The 21,439-nt window shown below is 42.2% G+C and overlaps 1 protein-coding gene across 3 annotated transcripts in view; it reads left to right on the top strand.

Moving 5' to 3' along the window:
- Window positions 1-19,749, top strand: part of LOC308077053 (cysteine-rich secretory protein LCCL domain-containing 1-like) — a 31,077-nt gene extending 11,328 nt beyond the window's left edge. For all 3 annotated transcript variants that reach the window (XM_080417601.1, XM_080417599.1, XM_080417600.1), the window contains 13 exons: window positions 4,199-4,317; window positions 5,067-5,199; window positions 6,003-6,118; window positions 6,751-6,851; window positions 7,477-7,683; window positions 10,338-10,398; window positions 11,334-11,400; window positions 11,962-12,092; window positions 12,916-12,959; window positions 13,077-13,149; window positions 13,477-13,552; window positions 14,291-14,424; window positions 17,745-19,749. In XM_080417601.1, coding sequence (XP_080273727.1) covers window positions 4,199-4,317; window positions 5,067-5,199; window positions 6,003-6,118; window positions 6,751-6,851; window positions 7,477-7,683; window positions 10,338-10,398; window positions 11,334-11,400; window positions 11,962-12,092; window positions 12,916-12,959; window positions 13,077-13,149; window positions 13,477-13,552; window positions 14,291-14,424; window positions 17,745-17,796 — 1,314 coding nt within the window. In that variant the 3' untranslated portion in view covers window positions 17,797-19,749. The remainder of the gene's footprint in view (window positions 1-4,198; window positions 4,318-5,066; window positions 5,200-6,002; window positions 6,119-6,750; window positions 6,852-7,476; window positions 7,684-10,337; window positions 10,399-11,333; window positions 11,401-11,961; window positions 12,093-12,915; window positions 12,960-13,076; window positions 13,150-13,476; window positions 13,553-14,290; window positions 14,425-17,744) is intronic.
- The last annotated feature ends 1,690 nt before the right edge of the window (window positions 19,750-21,439 follow it).

Raw genomic sequence — 21,439 nt, forward strand, 5'->3', positions numbered from 1 at the left:
GTGTCATCATTTCCTGAGATCTAACGCACGGCTCCACAAACGTGAATCTGGCATGTGCCGCATGATTTATCTTTTTTTCTTTTTCATGTCGTCTTGATCAAACAGTGTTCTTGTTATAATGTGATAATAGGAAGATAATGGATTATTTGGTTGACTGAATTACAACAGTAGCCACTAGCCAGCCACGGTGTCTCTGATATGAGTTGATGTGGTGTGGATGGAAGGCACAGCATGAAAAATGGAATAACAACTCATCGCTGTCAGGCAGAAACCTCCTATCTCCATATTTTAACTTTTTACGTGTTTTTGCACATTAATGCCCTAGTTGATGATACTACAATGTCACACGAAACACAAAAGTATTAAAAAAAAACAGATCTACATGCTGAAAACGTGTCACCATCGCTTGCAGATATTTGTAATTCTTTCATTTGAATCCTGAAAAAGTAACAGTTTTTCACTCGACAGCAACAAACTAATACTGTTCTTTTGCCGTGGGAACAATATCGGTGGTCTGCAAGGTCAACCCTTATACAAGCACACACGCACACGCACACGCACGCACGCGCACACGCACAGGCACAGGCACAGGCACAGGCACAGGCACAAGCACAAGCACACATGCACACACACGCACTTCCTATATACAGTACAATATCGTTTTCTATCGATCTCTTTCCTTCCCTTGTTGAGGTTTTTATTCCCTTATCCATTTGCTTTCTCTCTCTCTCTGTCTCAAACCCTCTTATCTGTTCTTCTCTTTCATCCTCCCTCTGGTTTCTCCTTTTATTTATTTCTGCTTAGTTTTTTTTCTCCCAACCTCACTTTGTCCAACTCCCATATCTTTCCCCAAGACTTCTTTTCTTTTTTCTTTTTTTTGCCATCCGTTTGCGCGCACAATTGACTATGTGCAGGAAACCCAAACGTGCAGAGAGAGGAAGTTTACCCTTCTGTGTACCCTCTGGAATGCGACCAGATGACCAAGAGAGAGAGAGAGAGAAAAAAAAGAAACTCTGGCCGCAAATGAGGTGTTAAGTGAAATAAACAATGCAGTGTGCACAGTGCTGAAAGACTTTAGCAGGGGACGTGTTTTTCTTTACAGGCCCCAGCAGAAGTGTGGTTGGGGGGCCTGGGTTACAAACCCCCCCGTCCCCCCCCATCCCCTGCTGTGCTCGCTGTGCAAACAACAGCAGTTTGACATGCAGGCTGCGCTATGTACCACATTCATCAGTTCAGAAATATGTGTCTCAGTCGACACTTTTCTGGAGCCCAGCTTTTTTACTGCTCGCAAAACTCCCCGGTTTTGACATTCGCAAGAGAAGTGACAGTATTGTGTACTGGAAGGCTTCCACTTGTATTTATGAAAGACATGCTACGGGAACTGCACAAATCATCCCTTTGTGATTTCGAAGGGCTACTCAGCAATTTTTTTTTCTCTCCAAGAAACTCTCGCCAGAGTTTTGGTCAATATTTGGCCTGAGTCAGTTGTGGTCGCACTTCCAACGTCTTCTGGAGCCATAATCATTTATTAAAGGCCGGCAGCAGTCGAGTTGACCTTCTGAGATGGTGCTGTTCCAAGCACAAAATTGCCAGTTCGCTGTGGCCCACAGCCCCTTATGGCAATTACCACAGCTCATCTGTAATGTGTTTCAGCCTGCTTATCAGTGTAAACACATTGATTACTTTTTTGGGCAAAGCTACTTGTCAGGCGAATCTATTCGGAAAATGACATGGCTGGAGATCAAGGAAGTAATTGAATGGTTTTCCCTCTGCAGTCAAGCTTTACTGATGATAACACGGCTTAAATTTCCTCCATCCTCTGTATTTTGGTCTCATTATCTTAGCAACCACTTCAGTGGAAAAATGGGGGATAGCTTACCCAACTCTGCGAGGAAATAAGTAACATTGTAATCCATTTTGCTTTGCTGTCTCATTGCCATGCAACATAAATCATTTGCTAGCCACAGTAGCTGTGAGTTTCATGCAAAAAACTTTTTACTTCCCAACAAGTTGGCCCTGGTTCTTTCAGTACTCTTTTTTTTCCTCCTTTTGTACAAGGTTGCCTCCACAATGGTTGAATTTTAATTCCACACAGGTGGATGGTAAAAAGGGAAAACAAGCCCCAAACACAACCATAATGCGCCCCCTGTGGTTTATTTGTCCAACAATTACGCAACATTTCGACCAGATTTTGGTTAGGGAATCTGATACGCCGTAGCAGCTTACCAAACAAGCTCCACTCAACAGCCAGCAGGCTTCTCAGAAACAGCAGAAGAACCTGCAACGTGTTACTGTCAAGCAGAAACCTTGTATCTCCACGTTTCAACTTTTTATGTTTCATTAATACATTTAATGCCCTACTTCTGATAGCCGATCTACAAGCTCACAATGCTGTGAGCTTGTAGATCAACAATTTTTTTTTTTTGTTGAAAAATGGTGTGTGACTTTTATAAATGTTGAACCAATGAAAATAACAAGAGCTTGTGACTAAATAATAACTACACTGGATCCATTGGAACACAGGTTATTTTTATTTTTTTCCATTTCCTGAAAGGTAACACTTTTTTGGACATACAAGGTTTCCGCCCGACAGCGACTGGAACTCAAAGGAGTTAATTTGGAGTCCTGCCAGACATCCTGTTGCTAGGCAGGTGTGCGTGTGTCAGGGAGTAATGTGGACGGCAGCAGTTGTTTCTGGGGGGACTGAAGTGGGTGCCGGACAACGGAGTGGAAGGAGAGTTGATGGAAGCACGGGGGGGGTATTTTAAGTTCTATTATTGGATGGGATTTCAGTCAGGGCTAAGCTATGACTTCCAGGGCCCAACAACGTTTTGAAACTCATGACACCTCTGCTGGTATACTAATGCACACGCAACACACGTGCATGCACACATGCACACACGCACGCACGCACACGCACGTATGCACACACACGCGCACACACGCACACGCACACACATGCACACGCACACGCACACGTACACGCACACACACACACGTGTACTTGCACCAACCCCATGTATTAGGTATTTTGTGGTCAAGGTGAAAGTGAAGGTGTAATTAAAAGAGCGGATCATTTGGGGAGAGGGGAAGAAAAAGAAAAAGAAAAGACAGCTGGTGTTATTCCAACATTCTTTTTTTTATTTTTTATGAAAAGACCAGAATGTAGGTCAGTAGAGAGGAAGGACACTCTTTGCATTCCCACAAAACCTCCAGAATGGGAATATGATCCCTCAGTATCCCAACCAGAGCCTAACTTGACTGAGAGGGCATTTCTGAGAGAACTGAAGGGAGACGAAATGAAACGCAAAAAAAAGAGACTTTAGCCGAGAGACCCCTTTGCTAGAGACCATATGGAAGGTATTACTTAAGAAAAAAACCCAGCCTGCGCTTTAGCATTTCTTGAATAACCCTCAATCTTTAGGGAAAACAAGTCCTTGGATCGGTCTGGTGCAGCTCAGCTGATGAGCAATCAGAAACTTCACAACGTAAAATGAAAAAAAGCCTGACTCTGGAACAACAACAGCAGACGGTTTAGAGGTCACATGTATTTTCTGTTCAGCCACAGTCCACCATAGTGTTATTTTAGCACAGTGGTTCTCAATGTTCCTTGGGGGGGGGGGGGGGTCTTGTTTTTAGCCTACCTTAAAATAAGTGAGGCCATCACTGCATTGTGATTTGGTCCCCTGCATTGCTTCAGTTTAGTATTGACCACCATATTTGGTTTGAATTACTCTCGTCTTATAATCTTCATATAGTGTTTTCTCTTTTGTATATCAAATGTTTTTTTAATACAAATGTTGTTTTTTTGTATTATGCTATTTTGTATTCTTGATGTTGTATATTTATATAAATAGTTCAGTCCTACTATAGGCTGTTTTTGCAGCACATTGATTGCACCTGTGTGATCATTTCAGCCCAGCACTGATTGGTGGCTGGTCTGAGGTGTTACCACTTATAAGGAGTGTTGTGTAGGTTCTAATCCTCATTCTGAAGAAGACTTTGTGTTTTGGTTCCTTTATGCCCAGATAAACTCAAGCGTTTGTCTGCGTTTGGCGGACGAGTTTTGTCCATGTTTGACATGTACAGTAACTCTGGTCCGCTTTAATAAGTATGGAGGGTCTTCAGTGGTTAAAACTCTGTTAAGTGATGTGCTTCTCTCTGCCTTTTCTCCCCTGTTTTGTGTTTGTTTGTTGAGGTGTGGGACACGGAGCTGGAGCGTACGGCTGAGGAGTGGGCTGAGACCTGTCTGTGGGAGCATGGCCCGGGCAGCCTCTTGCCCCAGATTGGACAGAACCTGGGAGCGCACTGGGGAAGGTATAGTAGATAGCATTTATACTGTACGCTACTCATCAAAATCTAAACCAGCCATTCTCAACCTGTGGGCTGTGAAAAACGGAATAATTCTCAACAACTGACACTTCCAAAATTTGCTAACAGAACAGGTGGGATACTTAAAAGTTCTACTTCACACATTTTCAACCGATCTTCATATAAATGGTCCTCACTAATGCTCATTATAAGATTTCTGTCTACTCAGTCTGTGTCTCACGGGAGGGTTCAGAAATCTGGCTACCAAAGTGACATCATCGGTAGGCAGGTTTGGTCATCTCAAACAAGAATGTCTTATTTTTCTATGCTCTTTGCATTAATTAAAATTTGAATAAAACAAGAGGTTGAAATCTTGTTTGAAATGACCAAACCTGCCTGCTGATGATGTCATTGGTACTGTAGGCAGGTTATTGAACTTTCCACAGCCCTCCCCTGAGACACGCACGAAATAGACAGAAATGGTGCCATCTTATAATGAGCATTAATAGTGAGGAGCAATTATATGAAGATAGCTTGAAAATGGTTGAAATGGTCGTTTAAGCTCTGAGTGTCTCACAGAGTTTTATGCTCTACCAAAAAGTATTCATCTACACCTGCATACAGTTTCTGGATTGTGCCTTCATGAGAGAAGCTGACAGCTTTAATGCATAATGCAACGATGTACTCTGAATTCTGTTCCATTGTGTTTTGAAGCATCACAGTCATAGAGAGTGTCGCTTATTCATTATGTGCAGGTTTCGTCCCCCAACGTTCCATGTGCAGGCGTGGTATGATGAGGTGAAGGACTACTCCTATCCTTACCCTCAGGAGTGTAACCCCTACTGCCCACTGAGATGCTCTGGTCCAGTCTGCACTCATTACACACAGGTACAGTTACCCAGGCTGCGGACTGCACCATTTCATGAGGGTAGTTCAGTATGAAGATGAGTTTGACAAACTTCCTTTGTACTGCCCTCATTTGCTATTGTCGGGCAGAAACCTTATTATGTTCAAAACCGTTGCGTGTCAGGAGATGGAAATAATGGATCCAACGTAGTTATTTAGTCACAAGCTCTTAATAACACTTTCATTGGTTAATTATTTTATAAAAACCCACAGACTTTGCACTTTCAAACATTTTCAATAGCTTGTAGATCGGCTACTTTTGCGTGACACTCTCGTACGATGAAGTGCAATAAGAAAAAACTAAACAATGAAATATGGGGATACAAGGTTTCTGCCTGACAGCAACGATTATGTGAAGGTACATAATGTGATTTTACAAAGGAATCACATTTGGGCTATATTGTTCTCTTATTGCACTTCATCGTACAAGAGGAAGTAGAGTCTGCACACTGGTAATGCTGAAAAAGCTCTGCTGTATTTCATTGCATCGTCAACGTTTCGATCAATCAGATCTTCATCAGGACATCCTGATGAAGATCTGGACATCTTATATATATACGTACATGTATATGTCCTGTGAAGATCTGATTGATCGAAATGTTGACGATGCAATGAAATACAGCAGAGCTTTTTCGGCATTACCAGTGTGCAGACTGTTGATACTGCTGCTTGTCTTGCACCTGGGCCACGGATGTGCGTGCACTACCTTCCTCATAGATAATGTGATTTTGCCTTTGATGTGTATTGTGATTGTTGTGCCTTTCTCTGTGTTGTCCCTCACGCAGCTGGTGTGGGCCACTAGTAGTCGTGTTGGCTGTGCCATCAACATGTGCTACAACATGAATGTCTGGGGGCAGATTTGGGCCAAGGCTGTCTATCTAGTGTGCAACTACTCACCAAAGTAAGCGCATTTTTGCTTCTGTGGTGTCATCATAGTGATGTCTGAGTGTGTGACAGTAATATTGTTGTGTGTTGTCTCCATACCGTTTTTTCCCCATTCATTTAATTTAACTGAATTCTACCGAGGTGGGGTCCAATATTAGCCTGGCAAAAAGCTAGTGTAACTTTGCTCAGTGTGGTCTAGCAAGGCTCAATAGGCAGTTGCTTTGGTTGTGAGCAGTCGATTCGATCAGACTTTAACCATTCAGAAAGGAAAACCATACGTCTAACAGAGACAGTTGCTAAATCATACTCCTGCCAAACTCTGTCAGAAGGAGGGCAAAAAAATCATTTTCTCCCTTGACAAAGGCCTTAAATATTTTATTTTTAAACTAATTCTATTACAGCATCGACACTAGCTTCTTCAAGTGTAGCCATTGTTGTCGTTTACAATTCAGAGCTGCTTGTTGTGGTCATTTAAACTGAGCTCACGAGGGTTTGAGGCGTTTGAGGGTTTGTCAAAATGTCATGACATCGAGTTCAACCAACGGATAGTTGGATACTTTACCCAAAGCTTTTGTCATCTTTAGCTACTTCTTTTTTTCTGTGTCTTCTGTTCTGTCTGTCCACTCACTTTAACCTTGACCTGAACAGGGGCAACTGGTGGGGCTACGCGCCTTACAAACATGGGAACCCATGCTCTGCCTGCCCACCTAGCTATGGAGGAGGCTGCAAGGACAACCTCTGCTACAAAGGTACAGTAAAGTATAGTGGGGCTGCAACTACCCATTATTTTCTTGGCAATAATTGTATCGATTACTTATTCGAAAAAATGGAATAACCAAAAATCCAAATCTAAAATATGTATTTTAATATATCAACAAATGGACGTGAAAAAAATCTAGTTGATTTTTTTAACATCTGATTAACCACTTAAGCCCTATTTTATACAATACAGCACTTCATTGCACAACAGTGTTGCACAAATCTTTATCGAACGTAGGCAATCTACAGGCACACGACGCCTGTCATCGCGTTGAACATGTTTGATTTCTGTACAGTTCTGAAACTTTTCGCCAAGGATATGGCCAAAATAGAGACGCCAGGTTCAAAGTGGTTAACTGTTGCAACCCTATTGGACTTCACAGTCCATTTATGTTACTGTATTTAAAAAAAAAGAAGTACCCCCTAATCCCCCTCCAAATCGATCATGTTTTATAATTGATTAAATCGATTAGTTCGATTATATGTTATACCCCAAAGTTGGTTCACCCGAGTCCCTCAGGCCTTAAAATGTCTTAGCTGAATACCACTGCTTTAGATAAACATTCAGAAAACAACCTATAGTGACAGTACTTTTTCCTATCCATTTCCTTGCAGACGACGGCTCCAACCCGCCTCCAGAGGAAACGGAGGAAAACAACTTCATCGAACCGGAGGCCCCCCGCACACCGCAGAAGCCCAGGCCTCGGGCCCCAAAGCCTGACAAAACCTCCGAGCCTCCCAGTCGCCCCGTCGCCCCCCGCCCGGCAGCCCCCCCCACGGAGGACCTGGAGAAGAACGAAGTGGTCAACACACAGCAGATGTGTAAGCTGCCATTTAACTGTTTATTCTGGCTCCGGTTTCATCTAAAAATGGGGAGTGCGTAGGATTTGGTCTGGGGGGGTTTTGTGGAGACACAGGGGGGTACTCGGTTGTACTATGATGTGGGAAAGTATTTTCTAACATTTTTAATCTGGGTAAAAAAAAAAAAAAAAAAGCATTTGGGAATACCTCTCCTTATTGTTGATTAAGCAAATCATCGCTTTGGGGTGGAAACCTTGTATGTCCAAGACCGTTACTGTTCAGGAAATGGAGAAAAAAAGAACCACGTGTTCCACAGGATCCAATGTAGTAAATATTTAGTCACAAGCTCTTGTTAATACTTCAATATTTATAAAACCCACAGACAAACTTACAGATCTACATAAGAGCACACAATGTGTCAATGCCTTGTGGGCTTGTAGAACGGCTATTTTCGTTACTTTTGCGTGACACTCTTGTACGATGAAGTAGGACATCCATTTATGAAGAAAAAAAATATGGAAATATGGAGACTGGAGATACAAAGTTTCTGCCCGACAGCAACAAAATATGGATGAGTGAAAATAGAGGACTTGGAACAGAAATGTTTTCACTGCACTTTATTTCAAATCGCCTTGATGTTCTGACAGCATACTTTATCTGCCAGCTCTCTTATTAGCCCCCACAGTTTTTTTTTAAAGTCTACTTAACCACTTGAAGCCCAGCATCCATATTCTGAGGAAAAGCTTTTGCAGAAAATTATCTACAAGCTCAAAAAAAAATCTGAATAGCCTACTCTTACTTCTTCTACCACTGGTACTGTGTTTGCTTTTGGCTGGTTGAGAAGGGTTGGGGGGGGGGTGGCTGTGGTTTTTAAATGGCTTCCTCTCTCCAGTGCAAGGGGTCTGTGCTTGTAAGCTGAGACACTTTCTCTAGTAGTAGTGCTGACCACCCTGGAACCCTGCTGCAAGGAATTCCTCCCTTTTGCCTCTTCAAACATCACAGTCTTCAACTGGGTTTCACTCAAACTCAAGGACAGGGAGGGATTTTCAACCTTTTTCATTTCAATAAAAGGAGAGATCAAGTTGTTGCAAACAAAAAGTTGTAGTGAATAAAAGATATTCAATTAGACTCCGTTAACAATTAGCGCACACGATTAGCTTGTAATAGGGAGAACTCCCCTGGAGTCTAGATGCTGGTGGTGGCAGTGCAGATGAACCTCCTTCCTTCTCTATTCATACTCGACGTAAGACCCTTACAGTAAGCATAAGGAACGGAGGGGGAGACCAAAAAGGAGAGGGGGGATGGGGGGGTTTGTCCGTCGATTATGTCATCCGTCAGGTTGAGCTCTGAGCTCAACATGACGTACGTTCACTGCTTCCCTCCGGAGGATGAATAGCCTCTTGGCCTTAATCACACATAAGAAACGTGTCAAACTATGAATACACTGAATGCACTGACATAAAGAACGTACCAGTTCCTCACCCCCGACGTACGTCAATCCCCATCTCCGTCTAGTATGTACGCCAATTTAAGTGGCGTACATACTAGACGATTGAGACAAGGTGGAGTTGGGGATGGAGGTGGGTTGCTTGTTGCATGCTGAAAAGAGAATGACGAAGTGTCAGAGGCAGTGATATTTAAAGGCGGAGTCTAATCACCTGATTGGCTGACTGCAGATTGGCTAGAAGTGCTCACACTTCAAACTGAATGACAGGGTGATTGTGAAGCATCCCCAGCAATAAAGATGAGAGTGTGGGAGAGAGATCTTCTTATTGAATTTACGCTTAGAGCTACATGTCACAGATCACAAAATGTACTTTCCTTATCGGTCATGGACGGACGCCCTGTTTCAAATTATTGTGTCCAAATATGTTGAATGTTAAATGTCGTCATGGACCTGAGAATAGATCTGGGTGATTTATTTCTCTCTGAAAGTGTACCAATGGAACCAAATGGATTAATGGACCCATTTGGTTCCATTTGTACACTCTCTGATTTTACAGTCCCGTAACTCCTCAAGGAGCCCTGGAGGTCCCCCGACCCCATTTTTTTAACCACTGCATTAAACAACTCATCATTTGGCTGGGGACCCCTTGGGCTTTCAAATTGATTGATTGATTGATTGATTGAATACTTTATCAGGGGATAACACAAAAAGCCCTGGGGGCTCGTTTCCATTGTGGTCCTATGTATTCAATTTATCAAGACATACAATACTATACAAGAAATCATCAGTCGCCTTTTTGGGGGGGGAAAGATATTTTTTGGTCTTTTTCTGCCTTTATTTATAGTTTGTAGGAGAGATTGTCCAAACAGGGGGAGAGACATGAAGCAAAGATCATCGGGAACGGGACTCGAACCCGCTATGCGCTGTCAGGCTTTATGAGCCTAGGTGCCTGGACCGCAAGGCCAGCAGTCCGGGCCTGAGAGTCACACTTTTTTTCTGCTTGTAGGGCATTCCGCATTTTTTGGTGGCATAACAGTAGAATGAATTCATCCCCATGTTTGTGCCGAATCTTGGGAGGAACAAGATCAGCGGAGCTCCTTGTTGTGGTGTTGTGCCCGTGGGCGTTTCTCACTCTAGTGAAGTAGTTATTTTCAGGACAGCCCATTGCTTAATGCCGTTTCCTATACAGTTACCTACAAGTGTGTGTTTGTATGTTTATATGTTTCAGCTCAGCTCATGTCCTGCGACACCAAACTACGGGATCAGTGTAAAGGGACTACGTGTAACAGGTACATTGATTCTGAAGTCAAATACAATTTCAATTGACTATTGCAGGCATTTAGCAGACACTCTTATGCAGAGCGACTTACACTGAGAAAGGTAATCACACATCAAATGCAGAGAGTCAGTGTAGTGCCTCAGTAAACTAGGATCACAGGTAAACCAACAACCTAGCATCAGTCCAAACAATATACTGTCACCCCCAAAATGACTTTTTTCCTATCGATTAGTCACCCCATGGAGACTTTTCATGGATTTTTTTTGTTTTGTTGCATTCCTAAGCCAATCATTTGATGACCGGCAGCGGTTCCGGTAGGAGACAGAAAGAGTCTCCTTTGTGTGTCCTACCAGAACCGCTGCCTACCGTTCCGCTGGTCATCAAATTATTGGCTTAGGAATGCGACAAAAACTAAAAAATCACACCCAGTGTGAAGTGGGCGGTGTGGTCACAGTGGTCATCACAGTGATGGAAGAAGTGATGGAAGAAGTGATGGAAGAAACCATAACTTAAAAAAAACAAATTTATGTTTTTTTTTAAGTTATGGTTTCTTATATAGGGCTATGCACATGTGTCATGTGACACTGGCCAATCACAGTCCTGGATAGACTGTGATTGGCCAATCACGGTGCAGGGTTAGGCGGGGTACATTTTTGGCCAATCACAGCGCAGGATTTGGTGTACAAATATCCAAACCTCACATATAGGGGCGGTTTCACCGCCCAAAAATATCCATGAATTCAAGTCTCCATGGGGTGACTAATCGATAGAAAAAAAGTATTTTTGGGGGTGAACTGGTGAACTATCCCTTTAAGGATACCAGGTACACAATGAACCTAGCATCTAATTACAGATAGGCTAACTAGTCACTTACAAGTCTTCTTTACTGAATGCTGACAACCGTTGATATCCTTTGTATTATGTACTGTAATTGCTTATCTCCAGGTACGAGTGTCCAGCTGGATGTCTGGACTCTACGGGAAAAGTAGTTGGAACAGTACACTATGAAATGGTGAGAGAACATGCATCAACATTAGTCAAAGCTCTACTATGTACATTTTCTTTTAGGGAATGAAATTATGTTAATACAATATAACTTATACAATTGCGGTGGTTGTATTTGGTCTCCCTGCTCTTCTATGGAGACATTTTAGATCCTGTGTCTAGGTTGGACACAACCTTTGACACGATCCTGTCTATGGTTTGACACGTTTGTTACATACAGTAGTGCAGTTTTAAGGCAGTAGTTCTGAAACTTAAAAATTCAAGGACCCCCATTTTAGTACTGTATGCATTAGGATGATGCCCATAACTCTCTGAGTTAAAGACCAGTAAAGGGTCCATTTGGTTCCTAAGTATCAATCATTTAGCTAGGGACCCCCTGGAACCCCCTCAAAGGACCCCTGGGTGTGTGTGTGTGTGTGTGTGTCCCGGAACCCCACTTTGAGAACCACTGAGTTTAAGGCATCAACATCAATGGGTTACATTGTCAGCGTGAGTCCTGATGGAAACCAGATGATGTTGTCTCTAATACTTTGAGGTGTTTTTCCCCTTTCGACTTCCCTCTCGGCAGCAATCCAGTGTGTGTAGAGCTGGCCTGCATGCCGGGGTGATAGACAACGACGGAGGCTGGATGGATGTGACACGACAGGGAAGGAAGGAGTACTTTATCAAGTCCAACAAGAACGGGGTCCAGTCACTAGGGTAAAGCGTCTGATATTTCTAAAGCTGTTGGATCAGATTTACGCTGACGTACAGTACAAATTTTTATCCCACGATTTTGTAACCCTATTTTTTACACCAGTGCCAATTGTCTATGTAATCCTGGGCACTACCTTCCCTCTGCCAACCTAGGGAGGTCAGGGCCGAGCTCATGCCTCCTTCAATGCATGAGAGCCAACTGACCTTCTTGTCACCTGACAGGGGAGAGTTTCGCTGGTTGGACGTAGCGCGTGGAAGGAACACGTTATTCCAACCAGTTCCTTTCCCCTCCATCAGGCGCCCCGGCTGACCAGGGGGAGGCAGTATAGTAACCAGGATTACTGCATGTTTTTGTGAGGGTACCTACCCTAGGAGACACGGGGAGAACATGCCGTTGTCTTGACCACCTGAACTCCTCCAGCATCCATATTCATATTATAGAACATAAGCCAAAAATCACTCTACAAGCGATCATGTAGAACGGCTTTTTTTGGCGAAGAGATTTGGTTTCGAGGGGAGAAAAAAAGGTCCAAGTACAGAGCCAACTCGGGTCGGTTTTGCTAAGTCTAGAGGATTTAAGTGATTAAGAAAAATAGATTGAAACTCAACGTAACTTAGGAATTCTATTATTTAGAATATCCAAAAATAGGCAATCTACAATCTTTTGGATTGGCTATTTTTGGCAAATACATTTTGGTGTTGAGGGGAAAAAACATTACAGAGCCAACTCAGGTAAACTTTTGCTAAGTCTAGAGGATTTTAACTGGTTAAGATAAATAGATTCAAACTCAACGTAACCGTAGGAATTCTACGATTCTCTTCACAGAAAATATCAGAGTGCAAATTCCTTCATCGTTTCCAGAGTAACAGGTTTGTCTAACAATTCAGAAACACATTTGACTTGCTGCAGACGTGTATATTTATATGTTTTATATGTATATGTGCTGTATTGCCTGATGTACGCCGTACTCTATGCCTTCCTTGCAGTGAAAGCCATCATGTGTGAAACGACAGTCGCCCAACTGTGTCCATATGAAAAACCTGTAAAACACTGCCCAAGGTAAGACCCCCCACACCCCTTCTCTGACGTTACCTATTTGAACTTCAGTTCAACTCTTTATACCACACTTATATATCGTATTCGTCGCTGCCAGGTGGAAACCTTGTATGTCCAAAAAACAGTTACTTTTCTAGAAATGTTATAAAACCCACAGCACACTTGACCACTTTCGCTTTCAAAATGAGCTTGTAGGCTATTTTTGCTACTTTTCACTCTTGTACTACAAAGTAGAGCACTAATTTACAAAAAAAAACGCCAAAAGGTGAAATATGGAGATACAAGGTTTCTGCCCGACAGCGACAATATCTTCTCTTTGTGTCTTTCCAGGCTATACTGCCCCAAAAACTGTTTGGAAGAGAACCCTCGCATATCCAGAGTGATTGGAACGAGCATATACTCTGATGTAAGTCAGTGTACGCATTATAAACCTGAGTGTGTATGAGCTAATCTTGGGTAGGTAAGCCTACATGTATACCACAAAAAAAAACCAAAAAAATGCATGTCCATAGAAAGTGTTTCTTGAGCAGGCAGCGCCTGTCTCTCTGCCATGCATTTCCATGGTAAAGACGCGCTGGTGCTCTCCTCTTCCCAGCGCCTGGGCGTTGCACTTGAGCGCCCATGGCTCCCAGCACTTTTTGGCGCAGCGCCCTGGGTGCTTCAAGCTGACAATATAGTTCATCTTCTGGAGAGGAGCGCCAGGTTTTTGATGGGTCCTCATTGTGTCTGATGACCTGGTAATTTACGACCTAACGTTGTATCAGCTATACGCTATGTGTGCTAATAACGCAGATGACTGGACGTTTGAGCAATGAGCACCTCGATGGTTGTGCACGAGCACTATGAACATGGCACCAAAGCGCTCCTCGGCTCAAAAGGCGTTCTCTGTTAGTATCAGCGTGAAGCCACGCCCCTCCCATGTGGATCCCAAGATTTGTATTATGTTCAGTACAGGAAATTGTTATTACTGTTATTAATGAATGAATGAATTGTGTTAATATGATTTGGAATGCATTGCATTTTGAATACAACCAAAATAGAATAGAAAATAAATCCAATAGAACCGCTGTTAAAAGAAAAGAAAAGTTGATGGGCGGTCAAACCTATTCGCCACAACATTCAATCCCATTTATCCCCCTTACAGAAGTCCAGTATATGCCGGGCCGCGGTCCATGCAGGTGTGATCAGGAACGACGCAGGTGGCTATATCGACGTGATGCCGGTGGACAAGCGGAGACAATACGTCGGCTCGCACCAAAACGGAATCACCTCAGAGAGGTACAGCATGGCATGAGGTTAATCCACCAGTAAGCTGACTGCAGGAGTGCGTCAACAGCAGGTTTAAACCCTCTCACAAGAACACAGAGGAATAAAAAACCTAGGGAGGCAATGTCATTCAGTTGCTTGGTCTGTCTGTCCATCTGTCTAACACAGCCGTTCCCAACCTTTTCTGGATCAGGGCCCACTTGAAAATCTTGAAATAATGTAACACGGCAAAAATCTTGAAAAGTGAACATTTTCCTGCGGTGTCGTAGATCTGCAGCTCCTGCTCCGAGGCCTCCGTGATGTTAGGGTCCTCGGTGGCAAATATGTCCACATTGCAGAGCATTTTCATTTTCAGATTTTTCAAATCTCTGATCTACTGGCTGCATTGCCATGGAACTGTCCACCTTCATGCTCCACGGAGGATGGCCTCTACTGATTCTGGTGACCCAATGGCCTTTGCTTTAGCGCCACCGTTTGACCAAAATGTCCAATTGTACGCACACTATCTAAATATCTAACCGGCAGATTGCCATGAAAGTTAAAGGGATAGTTCACCCCCAAAACCATTCCTAAACCAATAATTTGATTACCGGCAGCGGTTGCCCTAAAAGAAATATATATATTTTTTTGGGGTGAACTATCCCTTTAATGTGCTCAGCAAGGATGAACCCACTTACAGTACCATGGTGACCATTTCCTCTAGACCAGACTTTCCACTTACACAAGTTATCTCAAAATCGAATGGCCAGATTTGAGACTTGATGAGTTGAGCGATCTGTTTTTGTCCGAATGTATTGAAAGGAGAGAATTTATGTGTATAGGAGGGGTCCTATACACACAAAAACATTGTTACATACAGTGCAAATACACAAGTATATACTGTATACACATACAGATACAGTAGCTTGCTCACTTTGCTCACACTTTCCCACCCACACCCCCAGCCCTCAACTGTTGTACAACAAGAATGGAGAATAAAAAGACCTGGATAATAAATCAAAATAGGTCAAAATCAGTACAAGTACAAACCATTTAGAAGCATAAACAGGTTGTTTCAAGATGTGAATATAAGGAAGTCCTGTAGCGACAAAAGGAAGTAATATATCTAGGAGAAAGAGGGACTTTATTCCAGTCAGATGGAGCTTTGTAATGGAATGACCTGCTAGGGTAAAAGGTAATACAGAAGAAATGTTTTCAGATGGGGGTCCGCGGCCAAATCCATATACGTAAATGTGGGGTTTCTTGACATTAAAACATTTGAGAACCACTGATGTTCTGTAAGTGTTCACTGGAGACAGGAGTTTGCGTTGGATAAAAAAACACTTTCTATGAGTGTGACCCTAATAAAGAGTAAAGTGGGGATTGGACACGCTGTACCAGTGTGTCCTAGCAGCATTAAAAGGTACTAGTCTGTACCAGACCCCCTGTGTGAGGGTAAAAGTGACCCACATTCTGTCTGGCTTGTTCCAGTTTTTTCTTTTCCTTTTTTTTTTGTACAGACAGTAAATCACATTGACCTTGGGCAGCTCTGCACAATGACTGCTGTTAACATGACCTGTGTAGTTTAGTGGGTAGAGGAGCTGCCCTTACACGCGCGCACACACACACACACACACACACACACACACACACACACACACACACACACACACACACACACACACACACACACACACACACACACACACACACACACACACACACACACACACACACACACACACACACACACACACACACACACACGTGCAGCTGGTGTAGCGCCGACTGGCAGCAGGCCAAACATTTGTAGCCCTTGCAGATGGACTGCATATGCACTGTACTGCACGTTATGGATGGCTGGCTGTAGTGCAGTGTACTTTAAGATGCTGAAAATCGATAGTGTGGCATTTTGTGAAAATCAATATACAGTATGTGGCTTCTGCATTTTCACACAGACACACACACATACACATACACACGCACATGCACACACACATTTGAAATATGTATTTATGTCCACATAAAACAGAAGTACAAGAATGCCTTGTACAAAGGACATAAACCCTGCCAGTGCAGTCAGACAATAGGAAAACAACCAGTTACAAAGTCCCTATAAAGTAGAACATTGTTACATACAATACAGTTGACATACTTATCATAGATAAAGGAAACAACGGCTCCTCCATATTGAGCGGCTTCCTATAATAGCTGTTACTGAGCAGCACCTTGCTAACTGTTTGACCCTCCTTTTGGAGAGGCCGGCCATTTGAAGGCCCCTCACAACCAACTTGTGCACGTGCCCTAGGTTACCAAAGATAAAAAACTAAAGTTTACATCTGTAGCCAATTTCTCGAATTCTGTGACACTTCATGCTGTCATTCTGAGTGCCACCCGTCGCTTGACATTTGGCCCTCATAATTAATAGTAGTAATGCAAGAACACACACACACTCTTTCTCTCTTCACGTTTCTCTTTTTACCCCTAGTCATCTTCCGTCTCTCGCCACATGCATTCATCTCTGTCAGGCCTGGGCCGTTGTGTTACTATGTGTCTGTCATTTACCCGCCCTGTCTCCTAACCTCACACCGTGTTGTTTTGGAGAACACCCCCGCCCTGCTGTGTTTGTGTGAAAACCAACAAAAAAGTTGATCGGCACGCTCACAGAGCTCCAGCCGCGTTCGGTGTGCTTCCCATCTGTCGTCTGCGTGTTTGGACACATATTGACACGTAACATGTAAAATCCACACCCTCCTCATCTGTTTGTATGTGTCTGTCATCTTGCTAATCGACGCTGTCCGGCAGAAACCTTGTATCTCCATATTTTACCGTTTAAAAAATTTCCCCATAAATTAATGCCCCATTATATACTTTCTGCAAAGGTAGAGCAATTGATGATCTACAAGCTTACAACGCCCAATGACTCGACACGTTATGAGCTTGTAGATATATTATTTGCGATATTTTTTAAATGTTTTTAAAGGACGGCAGGTTGAAAGTTTTTATGTCTGTCTGTAGGTTTTATGAATATTCAACCAATGAAAAGCGTTAACAAGACCTTGTGACTAAATAATAACTACATTGGATTCATTGGAACATGAATCTTTTTCTTCTCCATTTCCTGAAAAGCAAACGGTTTTGGACATACAAGGTTTACACCCAACAGATACAAAAAGATTGGTTGTCTGGTTGTCAAAAAAAATTAGAGAGAGAAAGAAATCAACACATTCACAATAACACAAAACAAAAAATAGAGAGAAAGAAATCAGCACATTCACAATGACACAAAACACAGATATGTTTCATTTTACACTCTTATGTGCTTTTTTTTACTTTTCTTCCTGCCTCTGCAGCCTCCAGAACCCTCCGGGAGGCAAGGCGTTCCGGGTGTTTGCCGTGATTTGAGTGGCCTGGAGGAGGGGTCAGCTTCACCAAACACAACAAACGCCACTTTGGAGACGCCAGCAGCTGAATAGACGGCAATCAAGTTCTGTTGTCAAAAACTCAATGACTGAAATGTTTTCTGGCTTTTCGCTACACACCGGGGGTCAGAGGTCGTCTCCATGGCGATGGGAACCAAGCAACGAAAAACTTGACACACAAACACAAACATACACACGCACGCTGGGGAAAAAGGTTAGCGCTCGCTCACACGGGGTCATGTTTTCTTTAGCACGTCTTAAACGGGAAATTGTTGGATAATAACCTGTAAATAGTTCATGATGGTTCTCTAATACTTTGTTGTACATAGCCGTCAGTTGCAATAGTCCGTCTCATTTTTGTGCCGTTGTCATGCCTTTCTAACAAATAGTTGTCAACAAAATATCAAATATAAAGAGCTTGTAATATAACAGTATGCTGACACTTAATGATGGAGCTATTATTATTATTATATTGTTGTTGTTTTGTTTTTTTACTTTTTGTGAGAGTGTCCCATTCGACAGTCTCGTGTTTGGCACATTATTACTGGTGCTATGGGGAAAGTGTCAGTTATGTTAAATTGTGTGGTTATATTTTTTGGTTGTTTGTCATTAAGAACTTAGGGGAACAAATTGTTAAGCATTTATTTTTATATGATTTTGTTTTATATCGGTATGGATTGTAATGCTGCTATATGTGTGCGTGTGTGTGCACGTGTGTGTGTGTGTGTGTGTGTGTGTGTGTGCGCATGTGTGTGTGCGTGTGTGTGTGCGTGTGTTGTTGTTGTCACTCCCAGTGTGATGTTTGTTCAGTGTGTAGTCCAAACTCCCTGCTGGTCAGGAAGTACACACATCTGTCATGTGAGTTATTGTTTCTTGCGCCAAAACCCACGTACCAGACTTAGTCAGCCATCTGGTTTTGCTGGTGTACTGTATGTCTGAACCCCAATACTGTATTCGATAATATTGCTGTCGGGTCTCCATATTACAACTTTCTATGGTTACATTTGTATTTTATTTTATTCGTGTCCTACTTTGTTGTACAACAAACAGTGTTGCGCAAAAGTAGCTGAAGAAACCAATCTACAAGCAAGCTCACAGCGTTTTTTTTTTAGGATTTTGAAAGTGAAAGTGGTCAAGTGTGTCTGTTGGTTTTATGAATATTGAACCAATGAACAGTATTAACAAGACTTGACAAAATAATGACCACATTGTATCCATTAATTAGAACACAAGTTATTTTCTATATTTCATGGTTTAGGTTTTGGACATAGTAGGTTTCCACCAACAGGGACGATAAGCCTTAATGTTTATATATACTAATAGATCATACACTGCTAAACAGCAACAGAACCATAGAACACTTAGCATGTCGTTGCCATCAGGCAGAAACCTTGTATCTCCATATTTCAACTCAATGTTTTTTTTTGTAAAACCTACCCTACTCCTACTTCATCATACAAGAGTGTCGCACAAAATAAGTGAAAATATCAGATCCACAAGCTCACACAACGCATTGTGAGCTTATGAGCTTTTTATTTTTAAATGTTTTTGAAATAATAAAAAAGAAGGATTTTGGACATACAAGGTTTCCACCCGACTTCAACAATGTTATAATCAGACATCTTTTCACAGAGACCTATTGCCTTCCACATTACAAGTCCCAACCTCTCAGCTGCTGCACATACAGTCACATATGAAGTTTGTAATCATGATTCTTGTTAATATGCTCATATTAAATATATAGCACTACATCATTTTATAAAGGATTTGAGATATAATGGAAGATACTGTGTAGGTCTCTATATTTCAACTCTTATCGAGGTGCTTTCTTCACAGAAAATGACTTCCGTTGTTATCTCATGTTTATTCTGTACAGTGCGTGTAATATTTCCCTACCTCAAGTTTGATAGGAACAGTTCATTCTGCAATAAAATAATTCAACCACAGTTCTCTCATTGTTTTTTGTTTTAATGCAATTTAACAAAAAGAGAAAACTACTACACATAACCTAAATAAACAAAATTAGAAAAAAGAAAACGGATTCAACCTGGAAGTGTCCAGTACATTTATGAATGGTTGCCACATCTTTAAAAACAACTAAACCTTGTGATGATCATGAATTGTAGAGTGTATGTAAGTTTCACTGAGGGAAGTATCCTTTACACGGTTTTATAAACCAATATGATGCTGAGGGAGTATCTTTAACAATCCACAGTTTAAGGATGCTCTTCCTCACAATGTACAGAAGTATTCTAACCAAGTAACTTAGTATTCTATTTGTTTTCTATGTTCACGATAGCAGCCAATATACATTATACAGTATACTGTACAATGTAGTGATTTTCTTTTTTTAAACAGAATAACATTTCCCTCATTGCTCAATACTATTTTATACTCAGAGTAATGTATGCTTGGTTCCCTGTGACATATATATTGTGCAGTGATTGTGGAACTCACACACTATGGGGGGAGTGAACTTTGATATTTCCCCGATGCCTCATCCACAGCGGTATCATACTCAGTTCACCTGCCCTCCCTGTTCACCTGGTTCTATTTTTAGAAAGTAGAAGTCAATACAATAATGTTGTGTCAGTCTGCAAGCCTCAGGAAATCATAACGTTCCCATGATGGCATACATTGGCTGTGTAACACCCTTATGAATATATTTTGCCCTGCAGTTGAAAAGCATTGTGTGGTCTTCTAGAAATGGTCACATCAATCCTATACCTTCTCTCTAAAAGCTCAAAGCTATCAATCATTTTGTTGGGGACCTCATGGAATCCCCTCAAGGACCCCTGGGGTTCCCTGGACCCCACTTTGAGAACCCCTGCTGTAGACCATATTGCCTCAGCTTAATTGAAATCTAGGCGGCATTACAACGGAATCCTCAGAGATTTACACTGATAAGAAACAGAACTCTAATAGAAGCTGACAGTAAGCTCTCAAGAGTCTAGAAAGGTTCATGGGTCAACTTTTAAATAACACTGCTTACCAACAAAACATGTCATAATAATAAAATGACGTTTTGATTGAATGTAGCCTACATACTTTTGGCACACTATAAAGGGAGAATTATATACAAGTGTGTTCTGTTACTTAAAAGTATTATGACCCCTAGGGTCATACCGTAGGCATTATGTTGGCGTTGTCGGACAGAGACCTCTTATCAACATAATCACAAAGTACACTCTCTCAGAATTACTGAGGATTTTACAGTGTAGTAAAAATAGCAGACCTAAAAGCTGATGGAACGGTTAAAAAAAGCTAAAAAGGAACGGTTTTGAACGTACAAGTTTTCCACCCGACAGCAACGGGGGAAACGCCCTGTGCTGTGTTTTGCCGTCTGCATGTCTTTTCCCCTCATTTGAGTGGTGCTGATTGAGTGATTGGTTAGCAGCTGGTGTAAGTGGCGACTGACTGGTGGTAAGCAGAGCCTTCTATTAGAGAGTTGCGCCAATGAGGGGTCAGAAACAGCGTCGGTCACGTGGTTCATGTAGCTGGAAATAGTGACAAGGAGCCGTCGACTTCAATGCATTCCATGAACTTCCGGTTTAGGGATTTGTCACCTGGCCCGAAGAAGTGAACGGAGTTGGCGTAACTCTCTAATAGATGGCACTGGTGGTAAG

Source organism: Gymnoscopelus braueri (assembly GCF_963280865.1).
Source record: "Gymnoscopelus braueri genome assembly, chromosome: 21".
NCBI lineage: Eukaryota > Metazoa > Chordata > Actinopteri > Myctophiformes > Myctophidae > Gymnoscopelus > Gymnoscopelus braueri.